The following is a 12,792-nucleotide window of genomic DNA, read 5'->3' as shown; positions in this document are numbered from 1 at the left end:
AATCGATCAATGAAGTTGATTTGAATGAAATAGGTATATGATATGTATCGGTGTGAGAACAGTTGACAGCGGGAGATTTGAACTCAAAGTATGATAACAACAGACTCACATTTGTCGACGTAAGCCGGAGGAACCGCTTCAATAACAATTAAGACGAAAATCAGTAACTCAGCGGACTATCACCGAGGAAAGATGCTGAATCTCGATCGCGAGGACTTCGCCAAGCATCGAGGAGGAGGAGGAGGGGAAGGGGACGGTGACATCTCCTGGCGTGTGGGCCAGAACAATAAAACCCTCCGACACATATATAAAGACAATAATAATAAACAGTAAGTGAGATATACATATTCCAAGCTCAATATTATCATTACTATTATTATTATGATTATTATTTATCTTAACGATAGTGATAATTGAGAGAAAAACTGTGTTTTATGGTCTGAATATGTATTTTTATTTTTTACTCTTTCTTCGATGACGTCGATGATCAAGGAACGAAATCACTCGACATAAACGATTTTCTCGGAATCTTATAATAACTTCGATTTCTACCTATTATATATAAAATTTTTATTTTCCTCCTTTTTTTTTCTTTTTTGTTTCTGTTTTCGCATTTTTTATGTACAACCGAGACAGCTTCTAGCGTCGTTGTTAGTCGTCGTGTTCAATGTACGCTTGATAATTTTTTCATTTTCGTATTACATTCAGATTTCTATTTAGTTAGTTTTGTAAATGTTGTTTCTTTCTCTATTATCTTTTCCCTCCATCGCTCACCTTAGAAACAAAAAATTGCAGATATTGACTCTGGTTAAGATTATTTTGAATACTGCATACCTCCTGTGTATTAATGAAAAGTATACAAAATGCGAGCGCGGTACAATTATATGGTAAGATTTCTGTCTGTTATAAGAATTATTGGTATTTTTTTTATCGTCATTATCATTATTATTTAGAGGGGTAATAGGTAAATTCGACGAGATTCGATTTGGATACAATTCTTTACGCAGCTTCGTCGTCGTCTAAACGTCGAAAGTGTTGCTATCACTGTGAAAAAATTCCAGATCCAGGATGATTTATTAGATATGTTGAAAATGGAAATTCGATGAATTTATTGTTTGGTTGGTACGTATTAGTTTTTTTTTTTTTTTTTTTTTTTTTTTTGTTTTTTTTACGTAGAACGCAAAGATTTATATATATATATTATTATATCGTGAGAAGAATTTATTTAAGATCCAACGAACTCGTCTGGGGTTTTTTCTTACTTGTTTATTTTTCCTCGAAGTTCTTGTATTTCTTGTTTCTTTTTTTCTAGTCTTCTTATTTTCTTTAACGTTTATCTTAATATTATTACTAATATTTATATCACTGACTAGTCTATCTTCACGGCAGCGTAAATTTTCCCGATAAACGCGTAAGCCGCGAAGAATCCGATGGTTCCGGTCAAAAGCCAGAATGTCAGTACCATCAGACCTGTGTAACTGAAGTACATCAACGTTGGCACTAATTCGGTTATTTCCAACTTTGTCACAAAGTAGAATATCGAGTAAGCCAATACATAGATGGCCGATCCGCCACTCACTATAAAACTTCTCCACCACCATCTGTAGTCCTGAAAATAAATAAAAATCATTGAAACAATCATTTTTCATTTCCGATTTTTCGTTATTTACTTGACGGGTTTACTCTTTGTTCCAAGTATTTAGATACGAGACGGAGAAGTGTAGTCAGGGGTTGAGCAAAAAAATTAGGCTCGTCGGGTTAATTGAGCAAATAAAAAACAAAAAATGTGATATTGCTTTTTTTTCTATCGGCACCAGTTCTTCATTTAACACTGTGGTGCTGCTTACTTTTTTAAAAGTTAGTAGCACCACAAATTTCGGTTGAAGGAGTTGAACAAAAAAAATCGCGAATGAAGCATAGAAATAGTAATTCAGAAACTAGAAAAAAAAAAAATATATATTTTGAAAGTTTGTGTGCTAACTTAATGGACTTCTTGGTTCTTCAACTTTTGTTATGTTGTTATACTGATTAAAAACTTGTCGATATTGTTTCCATTTTTTTTTTTTTTTTTTTTTTCGAACATAATAAATCGATTTACTTACTTCTCCGCAAAGCTGGAAATAGACCATTACAATGGATATTTGCGAGCAGGATATGACGAGTATGCAAAAGACGAGAAAAAGAAAACCGAATAGGTAGTAAAACTGGTTTTCCCACAGTGCTGTCAAGATGAAAAACAGCTCGATGAAAACCGCTCCAAACGGCAGAATCCCGGCCATCAGCGTACTGAAAAGTGAAGAGGAAAGAAGCACTGATTAGGTTTTGACCAACTACACTAGTTTCTTTTTGCAATCCATGTACACCAGGGTCTTTTAGGAAAAAATAATTTCAATTTTCCACCGCGGTACCCTTCGAAAAGTTTGTTTAGGTTTAAAAAAAGATTCTCTCAAAAATTGAGCGCTGTACATTTAAGATGGCATTCATTCGAATTTTCAGTTTGTTTCGCATAATTTTCATGGAAATTCGTAAATTATTTTTTCCCGAAACACGCTAATATATACGCATAATTGTGATTTTCGCGGAGAAAATTCATTGAAATGAAAAGGTATTCATCGAATGCTCGATAGAAAAAAATTATTCTTTTATTATTATCTCTTTCAAAGACTTCCTCATCGAATGGCGAAAAAAAAAAATAACGCCCTTCTTCCTTTTAAGAATTGCAAAAAGGCAAAAACTTCATTAGAAAAAGATAAAAAAAAAAAAAAAAAAACGAATACCAACCACAGAATTGGATTCATGTACCACAGTTGATCGGGAACCTGTCTAGGAATCTGATTCGTCCTAACGGGATGAGCGAAGGGTTGTTTTCTATATCCGAAAAAGTAACCGAGGTAAACGAGTGGCAGAGATATGCCAAACCAGAGGCAAAGCAGAGACAACATAGTGGTGAAAGGAACAGCGCCCGAACTCTTCTTTCCCCAAATGAAGAAATTCAGGAAGAAACAAGTGGTGAAAACTATTCCAGGATAAAGCGTTGCGGTCTGAAAAGTAGAATTTAAAAATTATTCATCGCACAGATGACGATCATGAAAAATTTTAACGGATATTGAAACACCCGAGGAAGGGAATCGCCCACCAGTAATGCAGCTTTCTTCCACTCTCTGCCTCGCATCGTTTTGTAGAGACGTGCCGAAAAGTAGCCGGCGACAAGCCCGGAGAACACGTAAAGGAATATCGCGCAGGTGCCAAGGGCTCCTCTGCTCGCGGGCGACAACATACCCAGCATTGCAAAAACTGTGGAAAATTGTCCTGAATAATTAGAATGAATATTACAGAATTAAACGAAACAAGATACCGCACAAAGAAACCAGAACAGATCTGAAAGCCCTAGAAATTGGATGAAGAAATCGGATAACAGGCTGAAATAGTCCTAAAAAAATGTAAAAACCGTCCAGAAGACTGAAAAATAATAATGGGAAAGTGTCTAAAACTTACTTGAAATGTTTTGCTGCAAATTCTAGCATGATATTATTAGAGAATCCTTTTTTCTCTGTATTTGCGTTATTTTTATATACAAATAAACCGAAATAATGACTTACATATGGTGATCAGCGCCATGAAGAAAATCTGAATTCCACTACCAATGACAGCAGCGAAGAGCCGAGAGTTTGTTGGCGGTCGGAAAACATCGCCGTGAACGAGTTTCCACCCAGTTTCTTCTATCGCTTCGTCAAGACCGCTCAAACTGTCACTTTCGCCTGCGTTATACTTCGCTATGTCCCGTCTGAGTGTTCTCACCATTATCATTGTCAGTATTCCTGCGAAAAACAGGATTTCGATACTTCGCTGTCGCTTATGTGTTTACAAAATTAAAATTGTCAAAAAGACTGTGAAAACTACACTATATTGAATGAGAAAATTCTAACTGGTAAGTTTTGATTCCAGGGAGAAAGATGTAGAACTCATCTATCAAGGAATACTGTCCCCCAATCTAAAGCAAATCGGTTGAGAAATTATTTTTATCTATTTGCTTTATCAATTGATTCCGATAAAAAGAAATGCATACAAAGTCTGATCAATAGACTTTTGAATGAAACAAACTCCAATCGAATGAATAATTGGATGTAGATACATAAACTCTCGAAATTCACCCAGTTATTCAGAAAATTGCAAATTTTTTTTACGAACGAAGAATGTTTACCGCAACATCGATTTGAGGTAAACAATAATTATCAATCACTTGATTTCTTACCCGATAGAAAGAAGACCACAACCAATGAGTTTATTATCGAGAACCAGTGAATTTGGACGTCGCTCATGCCGAGATAAACGTCCCACCTGCTCGCCCAACTGATGGCGGACTCTTTCCACACAACAGAATAGAAAAATTGGAGTTTGGTGCCTTCAGGGTTGATAAACAGCGGCTTGGGATTATCAGGGATAATGCATTCATTCTTGTCGGTGAATTTGATCTGATCGGTATCAACTGAATTTGCCTCCACTTCAAAACCAACAACTCTGTACTGGTTTCTGTTTAGAGAAAAAAAAGATAGTATGTTATTCGTAAATCTGACTTACATTTTTATCCACACATTTCAATTTTGATTATCATTCGATTTTAAAACTGTTTTCTTATAAAATACTAGTTGAAGTCACTAACGTTTCAATTATTCTCCAATAAAGATCGACTTACTCTCCGTGTTTGTGATAGCTGAGAATCAGTTTCAGGTAATTATTGATGTACGCTTGGCCATCTTTAATTCCACCTAATCTGTATCCGGGTTGAACTGTGAAGTCATTGGTCTCTGGATGCTGCTGTTTAGTTGCCGCAGGCAGATTGTCTATCAGTCTGAAATCAGCAAGGGCAACAGAATGAAGAGAAACGCAGAAAAAAATTCTTAAGAAAATGCCTTGTTAGATTTTCAAGCCCAGAATCACCAGAATTGTTGAAAAATTTACTCACAGATGTACATAGTACTCGTGCTGAATTCGCTCTATCGCTAGCTCAGATTTTTCCTTGCTCCAAGTCATCTTCTCGTTTGGCGTATGGCAAAGAAGTCGACAATGAACAGGAACATTCATCTCCACTTCATAAGGTGTGTTGACAATTCTTTGAACAGAGAAAACAGCTTCAAGTTGGGCGCAAACAAAAACTACAAGAAAGACGTACAAATTTAGTAGCATAGATGCTGTTGAAACTCTAAAATAACAAACAGTACTAGTAAAAACCAAAAACTACTCTCTTCTGAAGAAAATTACTTGCGATGGTTTGAAATCCTACTCTTTTCATATTGATTGTATCATATTATTAAATGGAATAATAAAATTCCATGGATTGTAATAAAGTATATTCATAAATCAAATACAATTCCTGCTTGTCGCCTGATTTCTATATTATAGTAAAAGATTTTAGCATCAAGATTTGGATTTATCGTGCAAAAATCAATTATAGAAGCAGAACACTTCTCAGATTCATAATAAATCGTGTCACCTATCGCCCCTAAGTATCTCGCCTAAGTTTTCGGACTTATAAATGAGAGCGCCGCCTTTTGGATTGCAGAAGTCCAATGAGTAGTAGCCGTACGGCAGCTGAGTTCTAGTACTCGTCATTTTGACGGCCTTGACGTCGATTTTCTGACCAGCTGTGAATTCTACCGGTGCAACTCCTGGTACATAAAAAGCATCCGCCTGGAGAAGCAAGACGTAAAGCCAGATCGTCCACCATTTTAACCTTTCCTGCAAATACAATGAAAATGGAAACGAATCAAAGTGTGTAACAAGATTCAGCGGTATAGATGAAATTCAGCGTGATGGAATCAGGATATTGAAAGGTTGGATCTGGATGAAATGGATTAAATATTTACTAATAAAAAGGTGTGAAGCGTTCAACTGACAAAAAGTGCCAAGCTGTCAGTAAATGTTTGCACAGCTTTAATTCATTAGCTGTGTTTGTCGAACCAACGGCTGACGGTTTGCATTACCAGAAGTGCGTGGAATAAGTGGAAAAAATAAGCTTAGAGGAAGAGAGACTGAAACGCGGTATGAACCACTGAAGACGACGTGACGTGCGATTTTGGCCGATAAAGGATATTTGGGGAGTAAAAATCGCTTATGGTTAGGAAGAAAGGCGATGAGAATATGTAAGAAATGCTCGAGCCGCGAGGAGATGAAAAATATTCGACGGAGATTCGAATATTCGTGTAACAGAGGAAAATTGAACGCTCGAATATCGCTGCACATGTTCGGTGTTAAGATGAATCGTTGTTGAATATTATAATTATTTTACTCACCATCGTTTGACGTTAGTGTTTGGCCAAAGGCGCGCCACGCCGACCCTACCTGACTTTTAATCGCGATACCCACTCGTTCACACGTCAAAATTGCAGCAGAACCATAACAGTCGTCTGAACGTAGCCACTATTAGACATTCGATCCCAGGTTAGCCAGCTTGAGGAATAAATATTCCCTAGGTGAAACGCACCAAGCGCCATCATATGGCAATTTCATAAAAAGAATTTTCTGTAGTATCAGCGGCCAGTATTGCTATGCAGATAATTTCAATATTCACGATTTAATGGATAAGTTTGAGGATTTTAAATCTTCCGCCCACTATATCTACGGATTTATCCACTGGACGCTACAGGTCAGCGAAAAATTGAGGTATAGACTTATAAAGATAAGACTGCGCGATCCGTGCACCGAGCTGAAGCCCTAATTAGAAAGAAAAATCAACAGCTGGAGTCCGATCTCTCACTCTAATGGGAACTTGGAGGGAGAAACTCCTAGCTTATACAAGTTACCTCCCCGCTTGCCTTATTGCTTTCCCCGCCTGGCAGCTGCTCCCCACCACAAATTTCTATAGAAATCTGTGCTCCCCACTCTTTCGACCGGGCAACAGAGAGGTTGGAGTTCCGCTGTTAGTTTCTAATCAGGGCTTCAGCTGGGTGCACAGATCGGGCCAGACCGGGCAGTCTATAGCTATCTATGGGTTGAAGTTGGCAATGCTGACTATGATCGACAGCGCCTAATAAACGCAAATATTTGTCGTGGTCGCTGTCTGTTAAATGATGTTCGTAGACAGAACTCGTCTTTTTGCAAGCTAAGCTGAAACATAGGTATACGTTGGCAATGTGTAGTCAACGAATGTTCATCAATGTGTTGCCTTTTTCTTGCCTATAGGATTATTCCGGGAAAGGAAGAAGAGATACGTAGAAGAAATTCTATAAAACAATCTTGGGTCAGACATTGGCACAGAGAACTAAAATGTTTATTTTAGTACAAGACTTCACCACACTGAGCGCTCTTAATGCTCGGTCCTACGGTGTTGTAATTTACATGTTACTAGATCGCAGCAGCGGATTTGGTGGTGAGCAAAAAGATTAGCGGAGCTCGTAACCGGTACACACTGCCTTATTGAAATGAGGCTTCGTTTGTGTGGTTGTATGATAAGATCGTTGACTGAAGATATAAGTAGTTATAAATCTTCAATCAACGATAAGATCGTGTTCGGTCCTCTATAAAACACAACATGGCGTTGTAAGAACTCTGTCATTGGTAGACATAATCTTACCAACATAATAATCCTTCGACCATGCCCGCCAGGCATATCACTATGGCGATATCTCTATGCTAAGTATCTCTGCTTGACTAATTTTGTGCACTAGTAGCTAACTTCAGGTCACTCCTAATTATAAAAGGAATTCCGCAGTTACGTTCTTTCATATCTTGAAAAGTACTGCAAAATAGCTTCACATATTTTCTACTGATCCTCCCGGAATGAGACACAAAAGGTCGACGCTAGGTCGAAATAGATAGAACTAGCCCAGTCTTCATTTTGACTAAATTTTTTGAAACCATATGGTTGGCCATTCTGTGATGGGATTTGCAATCGTGAACCGTCGCGCGCCGTCGGAGCGTTGGGGGGGGGGGGGGGGGGGGGGGGGGGAGAAAAAAGACGAAATATATCCCTCGAAAAAGGAAAATATCGTCCCACGTGGGGGGCTTTAATTACAAGTTTTGTTCGATTAGATATGTGTTTGTTGTGTTTATTTTGACTGAATAACAATGGTGCAGGTAAGAGCATTACATTGAATGTATAAACAGCCTCAGAACATTCGTTAAATAACGATAAAAGAACCGATGCATATTCGTTCATTTTTCTCGTTTCTTTTTTTTCCTCTCACACCATCGTAGAATATTTCACGGTCGTGTAGTTGGCATCCGTGTGCCGGGGTTTGTGACTTTGTGTTTGTGTTTTTCTCTGCGCCGTGCGCTGCGCGTACCTGAATTTTTTTCCTCCTGTTCTTTTATCTTTCATTTCGCTCTTTCTTTATCGTTAGCGCGTTGCTCGTTTCTTTCTCCGTCTCGCTTCCGCGATCATCTCCAGCACCCTCGGTTCTTCGTTGCCTGCAATTCGTCCCGAATCACTCTCTTTTCTCGGTTGCCGGGTATCTTCTCTGTCTGTCATCCACAGTAGTCATCCATTATAGTAAATGCAGATACACTTTGTAGGCAAAAAGATGGCAGATTATTTCAATTTTATATTAATTTGCAAAGGGTTACTTCTGTGAAACGAAAGAAGATTAAAAAAACAAAACAGCAAATCCCAATCATACTGTTATCATTATTATACGTATATCTGCGGCTTTTTTTCGTAATAATATCATCTATATTCGGCTGCAATAGCGAGCTGGAAAAAGTATACATACATAAATAATCGAATACTGCTACAAGTACTACGACACGAACTAGGTTATTTTCTTGTTTCTTCATCGGTTTTTTAATGTTTAGTTCTACCTATTTCTTACCCGCCCACAGACTCAATGTTGCCTGAATCTCAATCCGTATTATAGTTGTTACAAATAATATTCTTGTGTTATCACAGTTTAGTGCTACTGCATGCATGCATGTGTGTCCTTAGAGTATAGAACATTATTATTATTATTATCGTCATCATCATCATCATTATTAGAAGTTGAATTGTGTTTATATTGTATTGCAAAACTCAAATTTCTCATTTCACACTTCACATACAAGTTTAGATAATTCTTGTTATTGTACTTATAATGCACACGTTCTGTTGTTATATCATAGTTTTATAAGGTGTATGAAAAAAAAAGATGAATCTTAATTCTTTTTGTTGAAACTTTTTCATATTCTGTCATTGAGTTAATTATTACCTGCTTTCCCATCGTCACTTGTAAAATCTCCCAAATTTGATAATTTCCAAGTTTTTTCTACAACCAAATATACTTTCCTTTTTTCCAAGAAACTGTGCTTCGTGTCTTTCTTTCATTCATTCGTCATTAGCGGTAAAAATTTCTATTCAAATATTAGAAGTGATTTGAATTTTTGTTGATCAAAAAGTTTAATTATTACTGTCAAAATAGAACATCAGAAAAGTTTAATATTGGCTTTTGGCTATTTACTGATAGATTTCCTTCAGTTCCATCTTACTTATCAAATTACTATATAATTTTTCCAAAGTAAGTCGATTCTTGATATAAACGTTTTTATTTTTCTCTCCCTTGATCTCATGGTATTTAAACGATGAAAAAGCCCAATCTGTTGTATTTCTGAACCAAGATACTAAGACGTACTTTTCTTGTAATCATTAGGCAATCGATGAAATGGAGCAGCGTGATTTGCCACAGGCGTTCCGTCTTCTAGGCGAAATGAACGCCAATGTAACGCAGGTGAATCAGCTTGTGGACAACATGCTGGCAAGGGTCAAAAGTGGGGAAATATCGACGGACAAGGGTCTAAGTTTCCTGGAGATGAAGTACCACATGCTTCTCTCCTACCTCATAAACCTCACCTACGTCGTCTTGAGGAAATGCTCGGGTGAAAGAATCGAGGGCGATCCATCAATAGACCGTCTTGTCGAGATAAGGACCGTACTCGAGAAAATTCGACCCATTGATCATAAGCTTAAGTATCAGATAGACAAGCTCGTTAAAACCGCCGTGACTGGTACCGCCAGCGGAGACGATCCTGCTAACTTCAAGGCAAACCCTGATGCGCTTGTGGGAAAAATCGAGGCCTCCGATTTGGACCCGGATAGCGAAGACGGCGAGGAAAAAGAAATGGTTAAAACTCAGACCAAGAAGTCCGGCGTTTATGTGCCACCCAGATTGGCCGCTGTTCATTATGGTAAAAAAAAAAGAAATAAGCATTCTTATTCATCTTCGGCATTTCCATTCCTTTTTTCACTATCTTATCTTGAGTGGCATCTAGCGTATTCTGCACGAAGACAAAAATTCCACATTCCGAAACTACTAATCTGAATTCTGGCTGTTTAGATGGGGACGAAACGACTGTGGAGAGGCAGCGCAAGGCGGATATGAGAGCGAAAAGGCGTGCTGTGTCAGGAGCGGTTCTCAGAGAGTTAAGAGAGGAGTATCTGGATGCGCCAGCAGAGGACTCGCAGAGCCTTGGAGAGAAGCAGGCAAGTCTTGGATTCGAGAATAAGCGTAAAATGGAGTACGAGGAAAACTACATGACTCGTCTTCCTGTCACTAAACAAGAGAGACACCGTCGTCGCCAGGTTACTACGCTTGGAAGTTTGGGTGACGAGATCACTTCCTTCGGTGGACCATCGTCCGTTGTAAAGACTGGAAAGAAAAGGAAAGCCCCTAAAGGAAAAGCCAAAAAAAGTAATTATTTCTTCACTAATTCGTTATGGTTTTAAAGGTAGACGATATTTTATCCATTTTACACTTACAATTCTGATTTTTTTTTCTCTCTTATCTGGGCATCTGAATACAATTTTTGAAAGTGAAAAAAGTTACTGCTTCTCGCTCAATTTATTTTTTTCACTCCCCCCATTTCTCTCTGAATTTGAAAACCATGCGAAAATCGCCATCCGATCTTTGAGATTGAATTTGTGTATTTTTTTTTTTTTCCAGGTTTCAAGAAAAAAAAGCATTAATTTGAAAACCTTGAAAAACACACACACACATAAACACAAAAAAAAAAAAAAAAAAAACAAAAAAAAAACAAGCAAGCCAAACCCACAAAGCCGAGGATCGTACAGCGGTAACTATTGAAATAAACATAAAATAAACATTTTAAACGAAAGAAGAAGAAGAAGAAGAAGAAGAACAACGTAACAATAATAATAATGATAATAATGAAAATAAAAATAAACTATACATGAAATTTACTCTGATAATCCAACGACTTGAGTAACATGCGCACTGGTTAATTTATAGTTTATCAATGTCAATACGAAAGAAAATCGATGAAATAACCGGATTTCAGTGGAAATGACCCAATGAGCTACTGAATCTGCAATTTAATCACTTATTATTCATACGTGATCAAATTCATTAATATCGATAATATATAACGTGTATATACCTCTGTTTTTACATTGGTATGGTGTTTTAATTTATTATTATTATTATCTATTACGTATTATTTATGTAATTAAATAATTTAGTCATATAATTAATAATATTACTATCGGTTTTAATTGTTAATGAGAGTAATTCCGAAAGAGGGATAAGGAGGGAAAATGAGAAGGAGAATGAAAGATGAACAGAGAGAGAGAAAGCTAAAGTCTTTGATTGCAATTTTTTCTGTTGAGATTTTTGTCAAATCTCTTATTTTTCTCGTTTTTTTTTCTCTTGTCCTAGATTTTTTTTTTTTTTTTTTTTTTTCTATCTATAATTACAATACATCGAACAATAACGAATCGAATAATTCTGTAACTATACGACATTAATTTAAGTTCATCAAATCCCTGTTCCAAGAAGAAATAACATGATTAAATAACAAATACCAGAGCTTTCTCTCTCAGAAAGAATGGCAAAAAGAGAACGAAAGAATTCATAAACGCAAAAACGTAAAAGGAAATATTATATGTACACAAATACTGACTCCATTTGATCATGGAAAACTTGATTTTCTATGCAGGAGTCGGAACAACAACATTGAACGAGCTAAATATTAGTTGAGTACTTACAATATTTTACGGAGATCTAAATTGCTATTGTTAAAAATCATGCAATATGAACCAAAACGATCCCAACAAAGATACAATAGATATTGAAATGTTATTTAATGCAATTTCAAAGTTTCTGTAAGAAAATAGGACGAATTTTTTCCTTCCACTCTTTACTTTCTTCGTTATGTGCTTTTTTCTCTCCCCCGCAGTGATCAGATTCCTTTGAAAATTCAGATCTCAGCTACGGTAGCGCTAGAAGATCGAATGGTGTTTTCATTTAACTTCAATTTTTTATCTCGTTGATTAGCAATTAAATATATTTTGTTCTCATTTTTCCAGACAAAGAAAGAAAAAAAAAATATGTTGAAGTTGTTGGCGATATTTGTCTAATTAATTATTGTGTTTTTAGTTAGGTATTTATTACTATTATTATTATTATTATTATTATCTATATTCTTATCGTTAAGTTTTTTCGTTCTCGCGGTGTACAATTATTAATTATCATTATACATAATTATTGTGTTTGTTGCGAGTTTCTTCTAATATTATTATCATATTTGTTTGATCTCTTTTCTTATTTGTTGTTTCAATTGTAGTAAGAGAGGATGTCAATATGTTTTGACAGGAGCAAAAAGAAAATCTTAAACAAGTAACAATGTCTACGGAAAAAAGAAAGAAAAAAGACGAGTCTCTCGAACGTTTCTTTCTTTTCAAGTATCGACTTGAGTTTTAAATCATATAATATTATGGTATATATATTATAAAGAAGATACGAAAAAAAAGGAGAAAAAAAAATGAAAAACAAAAAAAAAAAAATTATTAATTAATTAAAAGTAATGTGT

The 12,792-nt window shown here is 36.3% G+C and overlaps 2 protein-coding genes across 8 annotated transcripts; one reads left to right on the top strand and one right to left on the bottom strand.

The window, feature by feature from the left end:
• Positions 1 to 435: 435 nt before the first annotated feature.
• LOC124411016 (transmembrane 9 superfamily member 4) lies at positions 436 to 6,452 on the bottom strand. 2 transcript variants are annotated; one of them, XM_046889827.1, is made up of 11 exons: positions 6,291 to 6,452; positions 5,492 to 5,736; positions 4,964 to 5,110; positions 4,694 to 4,849; positions 4,253 to 4,530; positions 3,600 to 3,818; positions 3,137 to 3,294; positions 2,782 to 3,041; positions 2,103 to 2,286; positions 1,371 to 1,609; positions 436 to 774 (listed from the first exon to the last, which is right to left on the bottom strand). In XM_046889827.1, coding segments are annotated over exons 1-11 (1,890 nt in total). In that variant the 5' UTR covers positions 6,294 to 6,452; the 3' UTR covers positions 436 to 773. The 2 variants fall into 2 exon arrangements, with proteins under 2 accessions (XP_046745783.1, XP_046745782.1); XM_046889826.1 differs by lacking the exon at positions 436 to 774 and having other exon boundaries at positions 1,321 to 1,609.
• Positions 6,453 to 7,941: 1,489 nt separating this feature from the next.
• Positions 7,942 to 11,224, top strand: LOC124411453 (neuroguidin). 6 transcript variants are annotated; one of them, XM_046890552.1, is made up of 4 exons: positions 7,942 to 8,073; positions 9,618 to 10,152; positions 10,302 to 10,655; positions 10,908 to 11,224. In XM_046890552.1, exons 1-4 carry the CDS (start codon positions 8,065 to 8,067, stop codon positions 10,928 to 10,930), a joined length of 921 nt encoding a protein of 306 aa, XP_046746508.1. In that variant the 5' UTR covers positions 7,942 to 8,064; the 3' UTR covers positions 10,931 to 11,224. The 6 variants fall into 6 exon arrangements, with proteins under 6 accessions (XP_046746508.1, XP_046746511.1, XP_046746510.1 ...); XM_046890555.1 differs by lacking the exon at positions 7,942 to 8,073 and adding an exon at positions 8,254 to 8,447; XM_046890554.1 differs by lacking the exon at positions 7,942 to 8,073 and adding an exon at positions 8,254 to 8,488.
• The last annotated feature ends 1,568 nt before the right edge of the window (positions 11,225 to 12,792 follow it).

This window comes from Diprion similis, chromosome 10 (assembly GCF_021155765.1).
Source record: "Diprion similis isolate iyDipSimi1 chromosome 10, iyDipSimi1.1, whole genome shotgun sequence".
Taxonomy (NCBI): domain Eukaryota; kingdom Metazoa; phylum Arthropoda; class Insecta; order Hymenoptera; family Diprionidae; genus Diprion; species Diprion similis.
This window is presented reverse-complemented; position numbering and strand designations above follow the sequence as displayed.